Below are 24,192 nucleotides of genomic sequence, written 5' to 3' on the forward strand. Positions count from 1 at the left end.
CTGAAATGGGGCAAATGGGAGGCCAAGCACAACTTTTTACTGTTGTCCATACGAATATTTTTCTGTGTTTTCAATGCTTTAAACACCAATTACTTCACAAATATCCTCCACAGGCTTAAAGATCAATGTTTCAGCTTGGATTAAAAAAATGTGTTTAACTATAATTTACTGGTCATTTTATTGCCAGATTATTTTAAATAATGACAAGATAAATTATGTACTGACTCCCTGAAGATTTGTGAAAATCAACTGTAAATGAACATTTTACAGAATTTTGTTGCAAAAAAAAATGTTTTTTTCACATGGTCTCTCATCTCAAAGCTCCAGAAGACGAATTTCGCATAAATGTGTTTGTTTTTGTTTATTTTAAATGTTAAATAGGTTAAATTAGAAAGAACTGCCTGAAAATTTAAAATGTGAATCAACTGAAACAAAATGGTGAAAAAACAATTTAAATTTAATAGTTTAATAGTTGCAAGGTTTAGTTGCAATAGTTGTAAAAGTGTCCAAGTGGCAAAAATAAATCTAAAATGTCTCAAACCACTTAAAAAAGAAAATGAAAATATAACAGGTTGAGTGTCTTAAATAAACAACAAACTAACCGCGTAAATAAATAAATAAATAAAATCTTTGGTAAATATATTCAAACCTTGTACTTATGTGTAAATTTTTCGTTCATCAGGAAGTTGCAGTTATTTAAAGTACCAAGAAAACATGCGTGTATGTGTGTGGGTTATTCTGACACACTCACAGATCATATCTGCTGACCAGAGGAAGGCTGTTGGATTTCTGAAGGAGCTGCAGCGCCCCCTGTTGGACATTAAAGGATGTGCATATCTAAAACCGCAATAGATAAAATCTGCAGAAATAGAAAAACAAATCTCCCCAGCACCTGGGACCCTCTTGATATGAGCTGAATGCTGTTCAATTCATCGCTGTGCAGTATTTAATGTTCTCAACCATGACTAAAACACCGTGACCATGAACGGATAGATTTGGGAAAAGTAGTTCCTTTCGTTGAAAACCATAAGTTCATATTGATTATAACGTTTCCTTTGTTTTTCTAAAAGACACAAAGTCATCCTGCAGGACAGACTGGACTCACTTGGGGGCCTGATTTGACCCCTGGGCCACATATTTGACACACTTATTCTAAATAAGGATAACAGCTGCTGAAGTTACAGCAGCTGGTTAAACTTGAGACAAGATAAACAATAAAACCAATCCAAATGGTGTAAAAGTCACACGCAAAAGCCCCAATTCTAGTTTTATAACAATTTTTTATGAACGCGTGATCTGCTAAAGGTTTGTGACACAAAATAACACACAGCATCAATTTCCAATTTCATGCACTCTCTCTCTCATCAACTTGGAATATTGAGTGTGTGAGAAATATTGAGAGGAGCTTATGCTAACTGGTTAATTGTGATGTAAAAACATTTGCATTGTGTTAGTTTTTAATTCATGCGATAAGGAGGTGATCAACCTCAGTCTTCAGGACACACTACGTCAAAGTGTTGAGAAACATTCCTCAGCTTTCACGATACTTTGTGTTGCTGTACAACAAATTTTGACAAATTGGTCAAATAAGACCAATCAGAAGAATAATAATCTTGTCAAACCATATATTAAAGCTTTTCTTCTTGTTTAAATCCAGCACAGTCAGTGAGTTTCAGGATATATAAAGAGATACACCTCATATAGTGAGAAAGCCATTCACGGCACCACACAACTGAACCCGACACCATGCAATGCTTTTCTGAGTCATTTGAATCCTTATGGCGTCCCTGCGGGATGCAAAGTAACAGCATGGAAATATGGTGAGGTTTGGAGAAACTCAGAAACGACTCTTTCAGATAATTACATAATCCTTTTATTGATCAGTGACAACATGTTGCAAAGTTTTTCCACTCACTATAAATGTCAAACATTTCTAATTTCACACTTCAAATCTTTCAGATCTCAGCCATCTCCACTTTCTTCTGGTGTCCCTCATGGCTCTGTCCTAGGTCCCATCCTCTTCATTATCCTCTTCCCCCTTAGCCATATTTTTGTATGTATGATATTCAATTCTACTGCTATGCAGACAATACTCAGCTCTACCTTTCCAAGGCACTCTATAACCTCACTCCTCCACATCAGGTCACTCAGCCTCATCTCTCACCACCACCACACCCTCAGTCCTCTTAAACCTCCATGGGACCCGGAGTCTTTAGTTCAACTCTCTCCCTCCCAACATCAGAGACATTCCATATTGGAATCTTATAAATCTCACTTCGAATCACAACTTTTTGAATATTTGTTTATATTTTTGGACAAATCTTTTCTTCCAACTTCAACAAATTTGAATGGACTCACATGTTTACAAAATACTTTTCAAGTCCAGTGTTTGAAGATTACAGCAAAGTTTTGTATTTTTTTTTTTAGTTGTCATGCGATAATAGAGGATCATACTGTACATCTTTACATTTTCAAACCAACAATTGTCTGACGGTTACATTCTTCATGACTTGGGGGGGTTGAACTAGTAACAGCAATATTTTTGTCCAAGACTTAAGTTGCAAATCTTTTTTCCAAATAATTTTTATTTTACATTTTACTGAAGGTTTTGATACATTTGAAATTAAAGGAAAAAAAAACCCTTTTTTTTCCACACACACATTATTTAATCTTTAACAAACAGATCTTAAGCTAGAAGCAGTCATGTTTTTGGAAGGAATTTCAAGTGTTTGACTGTGTCAGTATAATTTCGATTAATTTAATCATAGATTGTAGTCATGTGAAGGCCATGGTTTTTTGTAAAAAAAATAATGATGGTAATTTTATAAAAGCCTTTCTGGTTAAATAAAATCCAAAGGGCCTGATTTACCAAGATCCTTTGTAAAACATGTTATAAATTACACTGTAACACAAATAGAATGAGCTTTCACTCTGTTTTTCTGGTTATGGAGAAGACTCACACCGTGAGTATGCAAATGAGGTTTTTTGCTGGTTTTAGATCCTGTTTTCATGAGATCATTCAGATGGAAACAGTGTTGGTTCTGTGTTCATTTGCTTGTGGTTACCTTGCAGTGATGCAGCGGTTTTTAAACATACGGGGATTTTGTAAATCAGGCCTCAAGGATCACGAACGTGAACAACTGAAAGCAGGAATTTGGACAGAAGATCAGTAGTGGAGAGGATGAACTCAACGACAAGAAACCATGAAATTAGAACCTCTTGTAACAGATGAAGTTCCTTCTTTCTTCACAGTTCCTGGTGGAAAAGCTTGTTGTGCCTTTCTTCTCAATGACTCCGCAGGACCTGCTAGTCGGGCAGCGGTCGATGTCTCGGTAGAGCATCGGTCCTCGATCCAGCCACCACCACTGACCAGCCAGGAAGCGCAGGCCCGTCCACACCTGTCCATATTGAGCAGAGAGACACGGCTGAGCACCGAGGAAGAGCTGCATCGCAGCACAAACGAGGAGAGGAAAACTCCCCCACCTCGTCAGTCGTGGCGTTTTGTGCTTTCTCTCTTGCGAGGGTGTGGTCGTCGTCTGTGATCAGGGAAGCCAGGTCGTAGAGGTGGGTGAAGGTTGAATGGTTTGTGCTGACTCTCCCCAGAGACCTGCAGTGGCGTAAAGCCTCCTCCCATGTTTTATTCTCCCTCACCAGAACCATCCTCTCATCGAAACAGGAGAAACTGTGCAGGTTGTCACAGGGATCAGTGTACCACGTTTTTGAACCCTTGTTTGTATACGCACAGTGCTCAGACAGCCACGGTACTGTACAAAACAGACGGTGCAGAAAATGCATGTTGAGATGGGAGACATCGTCACAGGAAAAGACAACAAATCAACCAACATGAATCACTTTCTGTAAGGAAAAAAAATACCCACAAAGTGTTTCATCATAATTTTGGACAAACCTTCCAACATCTACAAACTGTCAGTCATATTTCATAACATTGGCTTCAATCCTGGAAAATAGTATTGAACTCGGTTACATGTTCCTTACTTGTAGTGAAGGCCCTGTAGCTGGCCGTCTCATTTCCATGTGACCACTTCCACTGACTTACTGCATTTCTCGGAACAGGCCGATCCATCCATGGGCGTCGATAAAATACAGATTGTCCTGTTGATTTCTGAGTGTTATCAGGTCTGTGTGGTGCTTCCTGCAGTACTTCTGCGCACTTTCCCAATCCATTGGATCAGGAATATTAATCAGTTTCACCATGGTTCGTTCAAATGCCTGGATTTCACTCCCAGGCAGAGAAAACAGGAGCGAGAGGAGGAAAAGACACATCTTTGTTTTTCCACAACGGAACTGAACACAGAGAGATAAGAAAATAAAGAGTCACATTAGAAATCCGGATAATTGAACAGTGTCAGTGCTGCATATGTGATCAGTTCAGAAAAGAGTTTGAGCACAAAAAAGACGACGTGCAATGGAACTGCAAAGTTCCAGAGGAATTGAGCTGTTTTATTGAATGCATTTGATTCATTGTGTGCAAATCAGACAGAGTGAGACAAAGTAATATGCACTGCAATTTCTACCAAGTGTCAGTAAATGTAACCAAAGCTGAAGCAGTTAATTTTTTTATTTTTTTTTTTTAAGAAAATGAAAAGTTAAAATAATTTAATAGGACAGAAGACATGGTCTATAAAAAATCTGACCTTGGGCAGAGTTCTCATTTACAATGCAAAAATCTGATGAAAATATCAGTAGAAATGCATTGATTTTACCATTATTTATCAATCATGTTCAATTTTTTTTTTTTTATAATTATTTGTATATTGAAGTTGTTTTCTTCAAAAAGACTCACCTTGATTAAATCCAGCACAGCTCTGCCTTTTGTCTATTGAGACTTGTGTGAGTTTCAGGTTTTATAAAAAGCCTGCTCATGCAGCCAGAAAGCCAATCCCAGCACCACACAACCGAACCTGATACCTTCCAATGCTTTTCTTATGGGCCGAGGATGTCATTTGAATCCTTATGGCGTTCCAGCATGATGCAAACTAACAGAATGGAAATATGGTGACGTCTGGAGAAACTCAGAGGGAACTCATTCGCCATCCTTTTATTGATCAGAGATAACATGTTGCAAAACTTTTCGTTTTCATTACAAACATCAAGCAATTCTAACCTCGAACATTTCAGCTTCCATGTGACTATAACAGAGCTAAGCCAACATAAAAAGAGTATAAGAACTATTTGTCTTTGCATCTTTGACAATTATGGAATATTCCTTGCAGTGGAACTCGCCGTTGTATTTTTTTGTTTTGTAGACTTGAGAATGCTTTAGACAGTGTGAATCACACAACACTGGAAGAAGTTACCTACTACGGTATGCATAAGAAATGTATTACCCTCACCTGGACATCGCACAATGATTCTCACTCTAAGAGTTGTTTGCGGAGCAGAGCTCGACCTGTCTTCCACCTGACACATGACGATATTGCTTCCCTTTCTTCATCACCGCTGCCGTGTTGGTTTCTCATCGCCTTGGCTCCTCAGCGCCATCCTGGCGACAAATTTATCATTTTTCTACTATTAGTGGCTCTGAAAAAGATGCGTAGGCAAGAATTTGTAAAGCCAGATCTGATTTTTCTATGGTTATGCATGTAGAGATCCAGAGAACGTTAACGGAGATGAAGATCTTCAATAACTCCATCAAAGCTGTCTCACTCTGCTGTACGCAGACCTGGAATGTAACCAAATCATCACAGACAGGCTCCAAGGAGTTTATCTGGTGCTTGTGTTCCATCCTCGGGATCTGATGGTTTTTGGTAAACTAGTTCTTCATTGCAGATGATTACCATCACAGGAGCGATGGGTTGAAAAAGTAAGTAGTTTGATAAACTGTTGCATTCAGAAAAATGTGGCTGCTTTAACATAAAAATAAAACAAAGAAGAAAAAAAAACCCCACGGGATTATTTAGTCTAAAATGCAACACCAAACTTCTGAATCTCAAAGTCATCAGCCTCACTTTTTCAAGTGGTTCTTTTTTATTCAACCAAAGTTTTTGAGAGACGTGAAAGAAAAAAAGGAAATGTCTTTTTAGATTAGTCATTTACAAACAAGTCTTACTACAGAAATAGTTCTAACTGTGTTAAATTACACTGTCACTCAGGTAGGTTGAGCTCTCACTCTGCTTTTCTGGCTATTTATTAAGAACAAGATCATGACTGACATAATAGATAGGAGAATTCAAATGAGGTCAAATGAGACCATTCGGATGGAAACAGCGTTGCTTTTGTCTTCATTTGCTTGTGGTCACCTGATGCAGCGGTTTTTAAAACAGACAGATTTAGTAAAAGGATCACGAACGTGAACAACAGAAAACTGGATTTTGGATTAAAGAGGATGTACTCAATGACATGATACCATAAAATTAAACCTCCTTGCAACACAAGAAGTTCCTTCTTTCTTCACAGTTCCTGGTGGAAAAATTTGCATTGCCTTTCTTCTCAATGACTCCACAGGACCTGCTTGTCGGGCAGCGGTCGATGTCTTGGTAGAGCATCGGTCCTCGATCCAGCCACCACCACTGACCAGCCAGGAAGCGCAGGCCCGTCCACACCTGTCCGTATTGAACAGAGAGACACAGCTGAGCACCGAGGAAGAGCTGCATCACAACACAAACGAGGAGCGGAAAACTCCCCCACCTCGTCAGTCGTGGCGTTTTGTGCTTTCTCTCTTGCGAGGATGTGGTCGTCGTCTGTGATCAGGGAAGCCAGGTCGTAGAGGTGGGTGAAGGTTGAATGGCTTGTGCTGACTCTCCCCAGAGACCTGCAGTGGCGTAAAGCCTCCTCCCATGTTTTATTCTCCCTCACCAGAACCAGCTTCTCGTCAAAACAGGTAAAACTGTGTGGTGTGTCACAGGGATCAGTGTGCCATGTTTTTGCACCCCTGTATTTAAACACACAGTGCTCAGACTTCCACGGTACTGTACAAAACAAAAGGAGTAGAAAATGCATGTTGAAATGGAGAGTGAATCATTGGTCAGTGGATACTGTGGTAAAAGTAGTGGTGGATCAACAAAAAGGGAAAAATAATCAGTCTAAATTATTCAACTTATTTCCTATATAGTACTTCAAAACACTTTGCAACCAGAAAAATTCTTGTTTTTGTTCAAGAAATTTCATTTCAGAAGGCAACATTTTGAAAATGATCGCTGTACAGAAACGCCTGAAACAGTGAAGTTTTCATGTCAGACCATGAGCTGATGTTGAGTTTAAGCATCAGAAACACACTTTCGTCATAGGATAGGACGGCGTGACAGACCGACATGTACTTATGATGAAGGATGGACGAACCTTCCAACATCTCTGCAGACTGTCAGTATTGTTTTATAATATTGGTTTACATCCCAGTAAAAAGCATTGAACTTGGTTACATGTTCCTTACTTGTAATGAAGGTGTTGTAGCCGGCCGTCTCATTTCCATGTGACCACTTCCACTGACTGTATGCATTTTCTCGGAACATTCCGATCCATCCATGGGCGTCGATAAAATTCACATTGTCCTGTTCATTTCTGAGCGTTACCAGGTCTACGTGGTGCTTCCTGCAGTACGTCTGGGCACTTTCCCAGGTCACAGAGTTGGGATAGTGCTTTATTTTCATTGTGGTACCTGCGTACGGCTGGACTTTACTCCCAAACACAGAAAACAGGAGGAGCGAGAGGAGGAAAACACACATTCTTTGTTTTTTGTGTTTTTCAGAGGAGCTGAACACAAAGAGATAAGGAAAAAAGATTAGAAGAGAGGAGTCACATTACAAATCTAGATCGTTGATAGTTTCATATGTGATCAGAAAACATTTTTAGAGCACATGGGTCATGTTTAGCTTTCTTGTGTTATTTTGAGATTCAGCCTAAAGCTGTATTTACAAGACAACAAAAACCAGTGGAAAAGGTGATATTTCACTGTGTTTAGACCTTCAGTTTATACATAAATGAAATGACAAGTTCCTGAAAGTATTATCTTTGAAAACACCGGCCATGGTGGAGACGTGGAAAAACTGTCTTTGCGTTTGCATGTGTGTGAGAGCCACTTTTGTAAATACCCGGGTGTGTGTTTGTTTGTGGTTCAGTGTTGGTTGACTTCCTGTGATTTCTATGTTTCGTATGCACCAAGTTTTTCTCTGTGTTTGGATTGTTCTCGATGGCATGGCTTTGTTGGCTGCTTCTCCACCTTCCCTTTCCCCATGTGCTTTGAATAAAGAAAGCTCCAGTGACCTTAAAGAAGGGCGTCTGTCACACCGAGGCCTTCGTTCATCAGTGAGCCGTAGCATGATCCAAATAATCAAATCTGCTAGGATTAGGACACTGCAGAATTGTCCATTTACAATCCAAATTTCTGGAGACATCATCTGCGGAAGTGCATTGATTTTACTCTTATTTAATCTGAAAATGAAATATTTGCTATTCTGTTCTTTTTTTTAAATACCAGATCAATTAAATTCTAATATATTTATACAGCGTCAATGACAACATTCTGAGACACTTTTACAGAGAAAAAGAAAACAATACAACATGAGCAAGCATAGCAACTGTTAAAGCTCTTTTATAACAGGAAGGAACTTCTACAGACACAAGCTGTGAAGGGGCATTTTCAGCCCCACCAAACCAGGATGTCAGGATTAAATGATAAATAATATATATTGACTCTCTGATATTCGCTAATATCCAAACAGAAATGATTCTTTATGCAATACTTAGTGCCGTTTGACCAAGCATCTCACACTTTTCTTCACGAGTTCCAGACTTTTCCACAAATCGTACATTTTCAAGCTGTAGGGAAATCAGTTTAAACCTTTACATCCATGCTGTGAGGAATAGCTTGAAGTAATTTCAAACACAGATAATGTTAGTGTTGTGACACTCACCTTCTGCAGTGGTTTCAACAGTTTTCTTCAAAAGGTGAAACTTCTGTTATCGCAGCCAAAGTAAGAAAGTATTACTGCACAGTTCAGAGTTCAAATACAACACCGCTTGTCCATCACAATGTACCAAAGCTCTTGGCTATATACTGTATGCAGAGTAAAGCTGTCATCCGTGACCTTCACTAAGCCGTAAGTTACCAACCCTTCTTCTTTGTTTGGATTCCTGCCTCTGTGGTGAGATGACTCTCACTCTTTTTTTCCATCCATTCTTTTTTTCATTTATTTCAAGCAATATTATTCCTAATATAAGAGGCTTGCGCAGAACAATCAATAATATAAGCGGTATCAATAGAAAGATAAACCAACAAAACAAAAGAAAAATGAAAAAAATAACCAAAACAAATATATATATATATTTTGATTTTTCTAATTCTGTTACACCCCGTACCTCTGCAGCAGGATGGGGGCGCTCGGGGCCTGTTTTGTCCGTTGTGCATGCCCTGTCTCTCGTGTTGTCTGTCTGCTCCTCCTCATGTTCTCCTGGCTGGTCACCTTCGTTATCTTCCTGATGTGCTGCACCTGTGTCTCCCCTATTTAGGTCCTGCTCCCGTTGCTTGTCTTGTTTGCTCTTTGTGGGTCTGTCTGCGTGTTCTGTTTTCACTGCCAGCATCAGCTCAGCTCTTCAGTGTGTTTCCAATGTTCCTCTAAAATAAAGGAGTTACAACTCTTCGTGTGCTGCCGGTGCTTGGGTCCTTCCACCCCGTACCGTGACAGATACACTAAAACTTCGAGGTTCTAAATTTGAAACTGTGAAATTTGCTATATCCCCTGAATTTAGAGTTGTCACCTGTATCGTGAAGAATTTTGTAAGCATTTGTTAAAGGAATACTTCACCCAAAAAACGATTTGGCCTCATTTTCTACTCACCTCTCATGCTGGATCAAAACTCTGGAGCACTTTTTTTGATGTCTGAAATGCTGCTGGAGATCTGGGGGAATTTTTGTTGTCAACAAACGTCCATATAACTGAACCAATAGAGCCCGAAAGAAAAAGGTCCATAAAGTCCACAAAATGTGCCTATTTTCCCTGATACTGCTTGTCCGCTGTAATCCAAGTGTCCTGAGCCGGTAACGTCCATAATTAATTAGAAATGAGGTCATTTAGTACATTTTTCGAGAGTAAAAAGTGCTATATCGTACTTCCGCAGTGCACGTCTGCGCGTGCATCCTGAACTCCGGAAGCCGCAGCAGACCAAGACAGATGCTTGCACGCTTTCAGGAACTACTGTGCTAAATTGTGTAGAAGAAGAAGTTATTTATTTACTTAAATGAAAGGGGAAAATTGTATTTAACCATACCAGTTCCACTTCCGGGTGATGTCATGTCAGCATCTGAACAGCTGATGGCGGAAGATCGCCTCACTGAGAAAAGTTTATCTTGTAAAGCCAAGATGTGAACGAAAAGAAGACTTAGCCTTAGCCATACGCAGGCCAAAGCGATATGCTCGATTTTCCTTTGTAAATATGTGCATATACTGGTATTTGGGTTAATCACTTTGTTATGTTTTGTGATTAGTTCTACAGTGTTTGGTGTGGTGTTGATAAAGCCAATGAACGTCTGTGAAGGAACATCACGTCTTCACTTTGTACCTCCTAGCAATACAGGGCGACCCCTGCTGGTCATTTTTTTAACTACTTTCATTTAGTTGGGAGTCGAAAAAATGCAGTTTAGCGTCGAACAATGAGAACCAAAGACCAGCAAAGCACAGAGTGAGCTTCTTCGTGTAACACTATACAACTTTTATGAGTTATTTACAGTCCTGACAGCAGGCTGGAGCAGCAGTCACACATTTGCCGCTGTGTTAAGAACAGCTTTACTTTGAGAGCGGCGTAAGCCCCGCCCACCTATCAAACGGGAAATGAGCGGAAAATCCATTTTGTCAGTCAGGACGGGAAAACGAGTTGAATTTGGCCCGTTTATTGGAATGTGATTATGTCAATTTAACAGAAAATCAAACTGACAAAAGGTACCTCGTTCCTTCAGGATGGTGACATTGTTTTCTCCACCAGCACACCTCAAAGAGCAGTGTTCGATGCGGCTATTATTATACAATACAGCCATTGTAATGAGAAGCTTGGACGCTGTTGTATGTATTGCATGATATTTATTCCAACAGTGGTAAAAAATTAAAAGAAATCACATTTATTACAGCCCCGGAGGGAGGAAGTGAATAAAACCCGTTGAAAGGGTGTCCGCCCGTATGCGACGCTCCTCAGAAACAGCGAACGCACCCGTATACAAACAGGGATAATCTGATTGGTCAGAGCGAGCCGGCTTTCTATTGGTTGACAGCGTTGGTACACGAAAAATCCGAGAGCAGAGCAGAAATCCGTGAGCACAAGTTCCGTGAGAGCAAGAGGAGGAGTTTGAGTGCGAGCGCACAAAATCTGCGCGAGCAGCGTCGTAACCGAGCGCGAGGACACAGTTTGAGCGCGCGCAGAGAAAATTTGAGCGCGAGAGCATCGTAAGCGAGCGCGAGGACACAGTTTGAGCACGCGCAGAGCAAATTTGAGCGCGAGAGCAGAGTTCTGAGAGACAATATCATGAAATCCGAGAATGAAATCGATCAATGCTGCTCTCAAATCAATTTAAAATGCTCTTGAATTTTGATAGGGATTTCATTCCATACGTCTGAAAGCAACAATCAAGCAAGAGCAAGAGTCTGAAGGGTCTGCGCTTGGCGAGTTTCTAACAGGAAAAGACATTTTCGCATGTCTTTGCGTGTACAGAAGCTAGAGCTAAAGAGCTAAGTAAAGCTAACCCTTAGAGAAGCTAACGCATGACGTATTTGTTTTGAAGCTTCGATTGGCTGAGGTTCGCTGTCAGTCTAATGGCGCGTTTCCACCTCCCCTACTCTACTCGGCTCGACTCGGCTCTACCGCGTTTGCGGGCGTTTCCACCAGCCCGCTTTCACGCAACCCGGGTAGGTTTTCGGCCCTGCTCGACAGCAGGGTCTATTCGGGCTGAGTCGGGCTGGAAATGTGACGTCAACACATACTGGTCGCTGATTGGTCAATCACTGACCAATCAGCGACTAGCTGTGGCTGAAGCGAAACCTGAGCTCCGCCATGTTGCTTTGCTCTGATGCAGGGGAGAAACAGAAGATCAATAAACGGTAAATTAACAAAATAACAGTAATTAAAACAATTTCAGCGCAGCGGACAGTAACTTCATGGCCTGTTGGGAGGATTCAGATGCTCGTTTGTTTAGTGGGGGATGGAAAGATCCAGCGGGAGCTTGGTACCGCCCGATGTTTTTTCAAGACCACCTGGAGTTGGTGGCGGACCACGGAGCCCACCGAACCGCAACCCAGTGCCAAGAAAAACTGAAACAAGGACCAGAACTCAAAGAGCGGGGCTGAAAAGATCCGGGGAAGGTTCGAACAGATGGACAATCTACAGCCACCGACTTGTAAACACAAGGACGTGACCGCGACTCGGCCATGGCGCTGCTGGAGTCGCTGATGGAGGATAATGGTGAGTTTCTGGTGATCAGAGTTTGTTATAAGGTAGAAAAATGAGTTATCTGGATTTACAGTTTGTGTAAGAATGTGTTCAGATGCTGCTGCTCTCAGGAGTTTACAGTCATTGTCCTCGAAGTCACGTAATCGCACTCAGAAAGCCAGCAGTAAAGCTGCTGATAGCAGCTTGATATTTAACATAACCACCGGACAAAGTTTTATTTTCCGAGGCACTTTTAATTTCAGCATATGCATAAAGACTCTGTATCTGATTCTTTTCCTTCATGTAGTGAAATGAAACGTGTTTTTCCCTTCATTATAATGTAAAAAACGACTTGAGACAGTCAATATTAAAGCCCTCATGTCGACTGAAAGCTCACACATTTTTTTGAACAGTTTTTTGACAGCATTGCTCTACTAAAGTTATCACACACATTTTAAAGCCCCTCCTAAGGAGGAAGGTGGATTTTCGAAATGAGTAGAACATGTTAGGGCAGAGTTTGAACCACACTGACTTGACTTTATTGTTCTTCGTGTGTTTGTTCTGTTTCATTCAGTGAGGACAGTTTGGTCTCCCACCTGAACTCCCAGACTCCCTGCCATGACAGCAGCTCCATCTCCTCCTCCTGCACAGGGCCGTGTCCTCCACCTGCTGCTCTGCACCGTAGGTTTCCTTCCAACTGTTTCTACATACATCTTTATAAATACACGGACATATATTTTCTAAATTGCACAGGGGGGAACTCCAGCTGCTGTTCAGCAACAAACACTGATATCAAGACAAAAGCCTCAATCATAATGTGAAGGCTCATCTGAATCTCTCTGCATATTTATATATTTTTTAAGTCACACACCTGTATAAATGCAGTAATGGGAAGTGTAGAAGAGTGTGCAATTTTAAGTCGTTACACAAAACCATCACAACTACAAGATGATGAGGGATTGAACAGCATTTAATATCAGTTCCCATCACTCTGTTTGTTTAGGCCAGAGAACCAGGACCCTGTTCCAGCCAGACGTCTCTGCTGTCCTGCCAGAAGTCCTTTCTGAGGATCTGGAGCATCAGAGGCAGAATCGGATCCAGCGAGACGAACATCTGAACTGGTCTTCAGCGAGGCTGGAGAATCCAGGGAGCAGGAGGGAAGAGAGTGACGCAGGAAGTCCACAGGAGGAGAGGCGGGATTTCCAGTGAAACAGAGCGTTTTCTCTTCTGGGTTTCAGAATTAGCCCCAGAAAGTCTTTTATTTCACACAAAATGACTTTTCCTTAGCGCTAAAAATAAACTATTACCATGTTAATGCCTATAATAGTGTTTGGACTAGCTAAAAAAGCATGATACAGCCCCTTTAAAGCTCTTTCTTAAAAGCAATAAAGTGCATCATATTTAATTTAATCATTATGCATTTAATGTAAATATTAACATTACTTCACATTATGTAGTTTCATTTAAATCATTTTGACATTGTAATATGTATAACACAACTCACCATTCAATTCAATTCAGCACCAGTAAGGTCCCTTCTTTCTTTGCACAAACTTCATATCAGCTCAGGTGGACTTCGCAGGACGAAAAACCAGGCTGAAAGCAGTGAATTACAGTTCCATAGCAGCAGTGCACCAAAAAAATTTACAGGTACTTTTTTTTCAGCGTGAGAAATATAAGATGTGTGGCGCGAGTGCGTTACAAAACACCGTGACTGTCACGCTCAATGTGTGAGACTTGAGAGCCCTGCGAGTTTGCATGGTTAGCTTGGGGCCAACTTGACTGTATCCCAAATTAAATAACTTCCAACTCATAAAATTCTCTGTGGAATAAACGCATTAGTTCTGATCCAGGGACAATGTTTTCTGACGGACCTGAGCGATTGACGACAAAGCATGTACGCAACGTTTTCACTAATTTAGCACGATGACCAATATTACGGATTTTTGAAAAATTAATTGCAATCACTAAACAGCAATGTTTTACTTAGATTTCATTAAATTGCCACCTAAAGAAAATGGTCCATCAGAAAATGTTGTCCCCCGGAAGCAAACCCTGTTCTCCTCTTCTGTTGTGGCTTTTTGTTGTTGTGTTGTGACTTTTTTGTTGTGCCTTTGCTTTTTATTGTTGCAAATTTGATGTTATGTTGTGTCGTCAGCTCTTCCGGTCCACTGTAGATTTCTTGGAGGAAAAAAAAAAAGTATTTTTTTAATCTATTAGTAAGCATCCTGGCGAGGACCCGACAGCAGACCAAGTCAGAACGGTTTCAAGAAGTTTATTGACAGGGTCAGCTCCAGGACGTGAATGGAGGCAGGGATGAGAGGACGGGCAGGAGGTAACCGAAGAAGCACAGACAGACAGGGAGATGCTGTTTACAGTGGCAAGGAGCAGGAGACAAGAGGTGGTCAGTGAAGTAGAAAATTAGAAACGTGATGTGAGGGTGGCGATCGACTCACGAAGAAATGGGAACAGCAGGAGGGATCAGAGATACACAGAAGGGTCAGGGAGGAACTCCATCAGTTTTTTTTTCTCTTTCTGTCTCTCCAAACAAAAAAGCAATGCATTTTCAACATTGGATGCAGAAAACAACGGATTTACAACACAAAACAGACTGATAATATAACCCAAAGCACATAAAACAAACTCAACAAGTTCTAATAATGGAAACCAGGGAAAGTCAAAATCATCACAATGAGAGAATGATAGAAGAATATGTCACAACTTTGCTCAAAGACAGTTTGTGTTAATATACTTGTTGTGGATTAATGTTTTCTGTACAAAGTGAGTATTACTAATATGTATAACTAATGCTTCAAAGTAACGTCATGAGTTTAAATGTTTCTTATCTATGATGTGTCACACAATTGAGTAACAGAAAGTGCAAATTTATTTAATTATAGTTGAAATATTTATTGCTGGACCTAATTGTCAATGATTTTTTTGCGGGGCAACTTGTCACAGATGAAGTTTCGTCTCTCTGCGCAGTCGCTGATCTTCAAATTGCCATGTTTGTCCAGGATGCCACAGGACTCGACAGCTGGGCAGTTTGGTCCACTCCGCCGGCTCTCCACCCACCCACCACCAGTGTCCAGCCAGGAAACGCAGGCCCGTCCACACCTTCCAACATACAGCAGGTAGACATTTACAGCCTTGGTTACTTCCTCACCTTTGGCCTTTCAAATGGAGTAATTCGGTCAACTGTCCTCATTGACGACATCTCTTACACAGTGTTTAATTATTTCAATGCATCTAATTGATATTTACCTGGAAAGGTAAGATTTACTGGATATTTCCCAAGCTATGTCTCACTTTTTTAATATTCTGGGTGACTCTCAAAGTGAGAGAAAAAAACTACAAATGACAGCAGTAGAAAACAGCCTGACCTCCTCAGTAGTGGCATATTGAGCCATCTCTCGTGCGTTGGTGACATCATTTTGACTGATCACAGTAGAGAGGTCGAAGCGCAGGCTCCAGGACTCTTCTCGCCTCCAAAGCCACCTGCAGTGGTCTAACGCCTCCTCCCAGGTCTTATTATGCTGCACCAGGAGCACGCTCTCGTCGAAACACACGAAAGGATGAACGTCGTCACATTCCTCACTCCTCCACTTTACTTCCCCTTCAATCTTGAAGCCGCAGTGTTTGTCAGGCTGTGGCTCTGGAAGAGGTGAGAAGTTTATTTAAACAAGAGTCTTGAAACTTGATTTCAACCTGCAGCTCTCCTGGATGACAGTGCCACTGCTCCCTTCCCTTCTTTGTCCCAACTTAGACAGTTCATTTAAGGCTTGCTTGGATAATGCTGAATCTCTCTCCTGGTTGTCCAAAATGGCAACACTTCTGTTCAGCCGAAGCCTCTTTTTCTCAGGTCTGAGAATCTTCAGCCTCATGTTTAGTTCAAAACCTCAACATTACATCACGTTAGATTCGTCGAGGGCTCTGTAAAAACCTCTGTGGTTAAAGTTGGTAATTCCTAAGAGAAATTGATTTTTTTTTTCTCACCATTCGTGGCCCAGTTGAGATATCTGGTTGGCATCGATACTCTTGACCATTTCCACTCATCTGTGTTATTGTCTCTGTGCAGTCCGATAAATCCTTCAGTGTTCGCCAGCAGTTTGTCGTCTGCGTTGTATCGAACTGTGGCCAAGTCGGAGTGGCGCTCCCTGCAGAATTTCCGCGCTTCGCTCCAGGTCATCATGTCGGGACCCGTGTACGATACATACTTAAATACGTAACCAGATATTGGAGAAACGAAGAGGAGCACAGACACAAGCAGGCTGAATTTCCTCTTCATCTTCCTGTCCAGGCTTAATTAAAAAAAAAAGAAAAAAAAAGAAAGTATATTTCAAGTTTGCTTTCACGTGGTTGTGGATTACAGACACTTAATGCTTCTAGAGGAAGAGGCTTATTTGCCTCAGCTTAAGCATACGATGTGCTCCAGCACAGCAGAGAAAGAGACAGCAGCTTTACAGCTCTTCAACTGCCTTCATACATCTGTCCATCTTCTGTACCGCTTTATGTAATCGAGGATTGCCAATAGTCAAATCTCATCCCATGAAGAGTAATCAGTTAGAGCGTGATGCTGGGAGGAACCTTTACGGCTCCAGATCTAAAACCCCGGTTGAACCATACACCTGAAGTTATGTAAATATGTTACTTTATTAGGACTTCAGGGTTGTTCTAAGTAAATGAAGATTAGAGATGAATAAAGAAAGACGCAACTGTCATACCTTCAATGACTAAATGAGTATTAAGTACAAAACACAACATTGAAGCATTCTGATAATATGAAATAAAAATATGAAGGCAGTTTCATCATCTCAATAAAATCCAAATGACAGAAGTATTTTGTATTTGAAATGTGTATTTTAAATAGATGGATTAGGAATATTGGTCATTCCTTATTTAACGCAAAATATATTTCTGCGAGCTTGTTTGGTCAAAGCAAACTCTCCACAGAAACAAAAGCTGGATGTATTCTCACTGTGAGTTGACAGTACTAACCACTACACAATGGTTGTAAGTTTTATCAAGCCTGGCACATATCAAAAGGGACATGCGAGACACACTCGGCAAACGCGGCTTGTAACGCCATCAATCCTTCAGCAGCACCGTCGTTCATGCAGCCTCAGTAGTTAATGTCTCCTTCTGTCACACAGCTGGACTCACCTCAAGCTGAAGCTCTTCAGTCTTTAAGTCAAGACGCTTTTCGGTTCAGCTGATCACCTCTGGTCATCACTAGTTACAGCTCAGTTGGACGCTTATGGCCTTTAATGGACAATGTTACTGGACATGCAAAGTGGCTCTGCAGCCTTCTCAACACTTGACATTACACTTGCCCCCCCCCCCCCCCCCCCCCCCCCCCCCCCCCCCCCCCCCCCCCCCCCCTCCCCCCCCCCCTTCATTTCAATGATTCAGTCATGCCAGACATGCAAAGCAGCAGCATGGAAATACAATGAGGCTTGTGAGGGATGTAAAGGGACCTGCAAGCGAGGTTAGAGCCGCAATAACTCCTCCACCCAGCCACATAGCGAGGGGAAACTTCAACATTCAGAGAGCCATAAACATGTCATCCTCCCTCTGGATCCCACTCATATGTTTTTTATTATTTCATTTCAGACATGTCAAAAACAACTGTGCAAACATATGCACATACATGGGCAGATATACATATACTCACACACCAACATAGATTCATATTTCAAATGGATAGAAATGCAAATTATTTGAAATATGAATAGCAAAGTGAGCTGCAGTCAATAATTATGTTACATGAATATTTAATTGTGCATGAAAACTTTATGCTTCTGCGACCAGGTGTTACTGCCATAGAAAGCCACTAGGTGGCAGTGCTGTAAATGTAAATGCATTATTTTAAGAGATTTGACTTAGTAAATTGCTCTATTCAGTTGCTTTAGTCTTTAGTCTTTGTTTTGGCCCGTTTTTGCTTCACACTGCTTTTGTGTTTCTAATATGTGGCATTTCATTTATGTTCTCAAGTGTTTCTCTTTGTTTATTGATCTCTGTACCAATATTTGTGCACACTGCCAAAATGATTCACAGTGAAAGAAGCGTCTTCCTTTTGGTTCATGTTATACAGAACAAAACTTTTCATTTAACAGGTCAATATCAATTATATTAATCTGTAATCGATTGTGTGGAAGCAGCAGAAGCACATCAAAGACAGTCTGGACTTTTCTCTGAACTGAAACGTGCTCAGCCGTAATATTTGACTCATTTACATGAAAATATCACTGGACACATATTGCTAAAAATAATTGAGAATAACAAATCTTTGGTCTTGGACATTGTGAATAACAGGTACAACACCAACAGGCACATTTCAAAAGTGAAAAGTTTTTTTTAAATGGATCTCAATCAAACTAAAACTTTGGTATATTTTTATTGCACATAAAGTAAAATATAACAAGTGTTTTTTGTTTTGTTCCATTCTTAGTTAAACCTAAAAACCCAAAACACAGATATCTCAAAATATTTTATTTCATAAGAGCCACTGTTCTTCAGAGGCATTAATTAATTTATTTTACGTATACGGAATGTATAATAAATCTGTTATTTCTTTTATCATTTTGACAAAGAGGTTTCAAACAATTGAAGGTCAAAGTTGGAAAGAGATTAAATTTACCACAGATTCTTACAAATTGAAATAAACAGATGGGTGGAGTCAGTGGATTGTAACAATTATTAAATCAAAACTCATCAAATCACACAGCAAAATCATGTCAAATCTAAATTAGCATTAAAAGCTTTAAAAGGGGTTTCAGTAGATGCTTTTGATTAAGTTTCATTTTAATGTATGTTTGTCCAGTAACGCTGAAGCAGTATGATCTCAAAAGTGGGAAAACCTCTTGAAGAGCGAGGCCAAAGCACATCCTGGATATTTATTATGTCTCATGACAGATTAATGCAAACTATTTTATAAAAACACACAGATGAAACTTGTGCTTGATTTTTTTGGTTCTTTTTAATTGTAACATGTATGGAGACAAAAAAAAAAGATAATCGCAGAAAGATGTTGCTGCTGGTAGCCAGAAATAAAAGAGAGGAATTTAAGGAATGTAACATCTGGACTGTAAGTCACGTCTGTCAAAAAAATACATTATGAAAAGGGGAAAAAGGTCTGGAGATATTATAATTCATCACTTTTAATTTAGATTATTCTGTGTGGTTTTTTCTTGTGGCAATATTGTGCTTACCTTCAGTCAAACAGGACTTGGTGGGACTGGAGCAGCATTCGGTGGCCACACAGTGCCACCTGGTGGCCCCCTGTGGTACACACAGGTATATTTTGAAACGCCAGTTGCTTCATAGTTCATAAGAAGCAAAGCAAGTAAAAAAAAAAAAAAAAAAAGACGGACAACATTTCAAGTAAAAAGGCTTCATTTTTTGAGTTTTCTTTCCTGATTCATTTAATTTTATGTAAGAGCATGGGCAAAATTTTCATCGACCATGTTTCATATTCTACTGAGGAAAAGTCCCATTGTGATATATATGGTTATCGTTTCATCGCCCAGCCCCAAAGCAAATATCATTATTGTTTATGTGCAGAAGAACTATTTGCTTTGGCCGTGGTGCTCATGAGCAGCAGCAGCGTTTTAGAACGATTGTGTTTTCCCCGTTTCCACGGAGACAGAGTCTACGTGGGACTTGAACCTCCACTGCGTGTAGCCCTGGATTCCCCCGACTGCCCTGTTTAGTACTCAGAAGTAACTAACTACCCCCGCTGGTTTGCGGCCTCCTGTCACAGAGGAAGTTGCGTCTCTCTGTGCAGTTCCTGATCCCGAAACCTTCAGAGCGGTTCCTCGCCAGGACGCCGCAGGCCCCGTCTCCCGGGCAGTCCGGCAAGCCGCCGGGCTTCACCGGTTCTCCGCCCACCCACCACCAGCATCCCGCCAGGAAGTGCAGGCCCACCCACACCTACAGGCACATCGAGACGAGAAAGTCAGAGGTTGATCCCGTTCAAATCAGAAGATGCAGTGCGGCGAACGCCCCTCACCTCGTCGGTGGCGGCTTCTTCTGCCACCTGCCGTACAAAGTCCAGGTTGTCACCGGATACGGAAACCAGGTCTGAAAGGTGCTGCCCCGTGTTTGGATTGTCTCCGCCCCCGAGGGCCCTGCAGTGGTCTAAAGCCTCCTCCCAGGTCTTATTCTCCCTCACCAGAACCGTCTTCTCCTCAAAACAAGTGAAGAAACGTTCGGTTGAGCAGTTGGAGGTCTGGAGAAGGTCTTCACCTTTACGCGTGAAAATACAATTTCCTCTCCGATTCCTGACTGGAGAAAGAACCAGAGAAGAGAAGTGAAGGACTGAACACGTTTCAGATGTTCAGAAAATCTTTTTTTTTGAAAAGTGCAGAACTGACCAAAAATAATCATATTTCACAATTAATAATAATAATAATAATACTCATAATAATAATAAGTTAATTATAGCTAGTTTTAAAGAAACATGGAAACACATCTGAAAATAACCATTTGTGCTCACCTACCTGCTGAAGAAATATGGAATAAAATTTAAAGAATTTGTACAGTAAAACAAATGAACTAGGAACTGTGATCAAATAGCAACACCAGTGCTGACTGCCTCTTTCATTTACTGCTATTGGACATTTATATATCTCATTTAAAACAATAAAAACAATCAGGCAAAGTGAAAAATTAGCAGAATTCAGAATTGTACTGAGAAAAAAATGACAATATAACACCCCTAAAGGTAAAATTCTTCTGGAAAACTGAATATTAAGAAAAAGCAAACTGGTTGAGGACAATGGATTATGACAAAAATAAATTGTAAAGAAATAAAATAGCAACCTGACTTGGGGGAATGTGCATTTTGGGGAATGTGCATTTTAAGGAATAAGGTGCCATTTGGTTAAACTTGATATGAAACAATTCTTGAAAGTTTGCACTAAGACTTTTCTGTCATGTGAAATAACTCACAATGCATTTTGGATCATTGCGATAAAGAAACATCCACTCAGACGAGATACAGCTTGAGAACTTCAGTCAGCACGAACTTACTTGTGTAGTCATAGTCAGCGGGAATTCCCTCCCTCCCCGACCATTTCCATTCACTGTCCTCGTCGTCTCGGTACAGTCCGATCCAGCCTCTGGCATCGGGGATTTGGCTCTTATCTGACGAGCTTGTGATTCGAAACAAATCGACGTGGTTCCTCCTGCAGTAAGCCTGAGCCTCGGCCCAGGTTCCCCTTGCCCTCTGCACTGTAATCTCAATTGAGGACAGCTGAAGTTCAGGCAGCAGGAACAGCAGGAAGAGGGGAGTGAGCTTCTTCACATCCATGTTTCCTCACAGGACAGAAACTGGAGGAGGGAAAAAATGTGCTGATTGAAAATCTTTCACTGCTTTATTACATTTATAGTGTTTCCTTGACTCAATGGCAGTTTTTGAGCTCAGACATGGCTGCATACTGGACAGAAAGTGAGATTTACTGCAAAACCAACTATGTTATTCTAGGTAAATCACAATTTTCCTTCAGATGCAAAAAGTACCCAGAAATTATAATAACTCTCAGCGCCTCATGGTAACTCTAATGAATCAAGACTGACCTTTGACAGCAGCATGGAGACAAGCTTCCAAAATGTGGATTTTCAGACAGTGGCGCTTCCATTTAAATAAGTAAAAGACTTCCATTTGTGGACTCGGCTGCACCAATCACAGCTCAGACGTGCACTCAACCAGACACTGCACCGGATGCAGAGCAGCGCCGGTTCACGTGCACGCCGGCCCCTTTGCTTCCCCTCACTGTTTCCTCACCAGAGCAGGATGCAAATCACCAGTATGGAAATAGTTTGTTAATGTATTTGTGCCACTGCTGGTGATAATAATTTATGACGTCTCGACGCTCATATTTACAGCAAGATATTGGAACATTATATATAGACTTTAGAATTTTCTAAAATTAAATGTTCACTATAGAATACTAAGGACTATAATTTAGTCTTTTTTAGTCACCTGACGCTTGAGTGAATTGATTTAAAGTATCAAGAGGGTGTTTCTCTGTTTAGCCGAGGTAAGGCTGAGTTCACGTGTTGATGCGTCCGAGCTCGTTTTGAATGTTGTTTTCCTGCATATTCAGAATGTAATTCAAATACACACATGCTTCAGCGGCAGACAAACTATGGTATTTGATAAACAGATATGGCGTTCAAAGTTCAGGAGGTGAAAACCTCCTGATATCATTTATTTAGAAAATACCAGAGTCTATTCGGGTAAAATCTAAAAAAAGAGAAATGATCATAATTAAATATGGGATCATAATTAGAAGTAAAAGCAAAATCCGCAATGAACAAAGTGTGTGACATGATTGGGTTAGGGATGAGGGAAGAGGTCAAACTGCTCTCAGGCCACGGGATGCAGCCATCTGTTACACAGGGAACTATTGTTTTGTGGCGCACGCCATCTAATAGCGAATGTTTTAATATATCACGGTTCTGTTCTGCATGTCTTATGTAGTTATATTGATGTCTCCTATTCTTGTTTAGTGTTTTCATGGTACGTCTGTGCTTGTGCAGTTCGTCTTCCCTCTTCCTTCGTGTCATGTGACAATCCATGTTTCCTCTGTGGTTTGTCCTTTGTGTGTTTGGATCGCCATAGTATTTCCTGTTTTGGCTGCCTTCAGTTTACCGTAGCTTTAGTGTGAACCTGATTTGTATCCTCGGTTATGTTTAATTTTTACACAGTCTTTCTCTTTTTTGAGTATACTTTTGTGACCTGATCAGTTTCTTCTTGCTGTGTTTTGTCTTTTGCAATCCGATCATGTGATTGAAATTGAAGAATTTTTGTGTGAACCAGACTAATATTGAAACGTTTCATTGAATCTTTCCTTTGTTTGCTGGTTTGTTAGACATTAAAAAAGATACCGTGTAGTTAAAACGTGCTACAAACAACCTGAGCGACTGGAGCAAGACTTTGGATCAAAAGTCTTTTGTGAGCTCAGCAGTTGTAAATATGTGTTTATTATAGTTTTAGCTGAAGTGAAGACAGTGAATTGTCCTATAAGCAACCTTAAAAAGTACTATGGAAAATGTAAAGAGAACATTTCATGCCATCATGAAATAAATTTACATCTGTATAGATATGACTTTATACAAGTAAAATTCAGCAGAAAAAGTATAGACATTCCGATCAAATATACTTGAGAAGTAAACATATCTTATTTTACTGCCTATTTGACATATGAGGTGGAGTAAAAGAATAATATCCGGAGTTTACATAACGCATTTTCATAAGAGCAGCCTTCATCTTTGAAGTGATTTTTCTTCCTTCAAAGCAGAGACAGTGTTAAATATGGAGAAAGGGATGTCGAGCCTTTTATGGATCATTTTCACTTGAAATCATATCGAAGATAAGACATTACATTTGTGATTTTGAACAAACTTTTTGCCAAAATAAATGTAATATAATTTATTCTGGCAGCTGTATTTTTCTAGTTTTCATGTATTTCACAGAAATTCTAATAATGCTATTTTTTTTTAATGAGGTAGTTTAAAAGCTTTTTGAATAAAATCTTGTATCGTCAGTGAGGTCTCTGTTCATCTGTACCACCATGTATTGAAGGGGGAGAGTCAGAGTTTTGGGAAATCTGGTTCTTCTCAGCAACATTAAGTTTCTTCATGAGTTATGCTTGATAATAAACTCATGTATAGCTCAATTTCACATCAAATATGAATAATCAGCTGGTTTAAAAGAAATGATTTCATGTAACAGGACATTTTTCAATTTTTACTATTATTTTTACCAAAAGACAATAAAATATGAAGCTCTTTCTTCAGATGTATGGAGTTCCTATT

At 40.4% G+C, this 24,192-nt stretch overlaps 3 protein-coding genes across 3 annotated transcripts; all 3 read right to left on the reverse strand.

Annotated features, from left to right (window-relative positions):
- Positions 1 to 1,893: 1,893 nt before the first annotated feature.
- LOC115386884 (struthiocalcin-1-like) lies at positions 1,894 to 4,283 on the reverse strand. Its single transcript, XM_030089342.1, has 3 exons — positions 3,997 to 4,283; positions 3,484 to 3,764; positions 1,894 to 3,398 (listed from the first exon to the last, which is right to left on the reverse strand). Exons 1-3 carry the CDS (start codon positions 4,082 to 4,084, stop codon positions 3,210 to 3,212), a joined length of 558 nt encoding a protein of 185 aa, XP_029945202.1. The 5' UTR covers positions 4,085 to 4,283; the 3' UTR covers positions 1,894 to 3,209.
- Positions 4,284 to 14,627: 10,344 nt separating this feature from the next.
- LOC115386882 (C-type mannose receptor 2-like) lies at positions 14,628 to 17,661 on the reverse strand. Its single transcript, XM_030089339.1, has 4 exons — positions 17,533 to 17,661; positions 16,366 to 16,670; positions 15,753 to 16,024; positions 14,628 to 15,486 (listed from the first exon to the last, which is right to left on the reverse strand). The coding sequence occupies exons 2-4, from the start codon at positions 16,655 to 16,657 to the stop codon at positions 15,325 to 15,327; spliced, it is 726 nt and encodes a 241-aa protein (XP_029945199.1). The 5' UTR covers positions 16,658 to 16,670; positions 17,533 to 17,661; the 3' UTR covers positions 14,628 to 15,324.
- A 1,749-nt stretch (positions 17,662 to 19,410) lies between these two features.
- LOC115386879 (secretory phospholipase A2 receptor-like) lies at positions 19,411 to 21,975 on the reverse strand. Its single transcript, XM_030089334.1, has 4 exons — positions 21,949 to 21,975; positions 21,403 to 21,702; positions 20,381 to 20,655; positions 19,411 to 20,301 (listed from the first exon to the last, which is right to left on the reverse strand). The coding sequence occupies exons 2-4, from the start codon at positions 21,680 to 21,682 to the stop codon at positions 20,095 to 20,097; spliced, it is 762 nt and encodes a 253-aa protein (XP_029945194.1). The 5' UTR covers positions 21,683 to 21,702; positions 21,949 to 21,975; the 3' UTR covers positions 19,411 to 20,094.
- Between the last annotated feature and the right edge of the window lie 2,217 nt (positions 21,976 to 24,192).

The sequence above is a fragment of the Salarias fasciatus genome, chromosome 4, assembly GCF_902148845.1.
Source record: "Salarias fasciatus chromosome 4, fSalaFa1.1, whole genome shotgun sequence".
Classification (NCBI taxonomy): Eukaryota; Metazoa; Chordata; class Actinopteri; order Blenniiformes; family Blenniidae; genus Salarias; species Salarias fasciatus.

Excerpts from the sequence above, each read along its gene's own strand:
- LOC115386879 (XM_030089334.1), bottom strand. The coding sequence starts at position 21,682 with ATGGATGTGAAGAAGCTCACTCCCCTCTTCCTGCTGTTCCTGCTGCCT. Across the intron at positions 20,656-21,402 it reads CGCTGACTATGACTACACAA|TCAGGAATCGGAGAGGAAAT; the intron begins GTAAGTTCGTGC and ends TTCTTTCTCCAG. Across the intron at positions 20,302-20,380 it reads AAGAAGCCGCCACCGACGAG|GTGTGGGTGGGCCTGCACTT; the intron begins GTGAGGGGCGTT and ends ATGTGCCTGTAG.
- LOC115386882 (XM_030089339.1), bottom strand. The coding sequence starts at position 16,657 with ATGAAGAGGAAATTCAGCCTGCTTGTGTCTGTGCTCCTCTTCGTTTCT. Across the intron at positions 16,025-16,365 it reads TCTCAACTGGGCCACGAATG|AGCCACAGCCTGACAAACAC; the intron begins GTGAGAAAAAAA and ends CACCTCTTCCAG. Across the intron at positions 15,487-15,752 it reads AATATGCCACTACTGAGGAG|GTGTGGACGGGCCTGCGTTT; the intron begins GTCAGGCTGTTT and ends GTATGTTGGAAG.
- LOC115386884 (XM_030089342.1), bottom strand. The coding sequence starts at position 4,084 with ATGGATCGGCCTGTTCCGAGAAATGCAGTAAGTCAGTGGAAGTGGTCA. Across the intron at positions 3,765-3,996 it reads CTACAGGGCCTTCACTACAA|TACCGTGGCTGTCTGAGCAC; the intron begins GTAAGGAACATG and ends TGTTTTGTACAG. Across the intron at positions 3,399-3,483 it reads AAAACGCCACGACTGACGAG|GTGTGGACGGGCCTGCGCTT; the intron begins GTGGGGGAGTTT and ends CAATATGGACAG.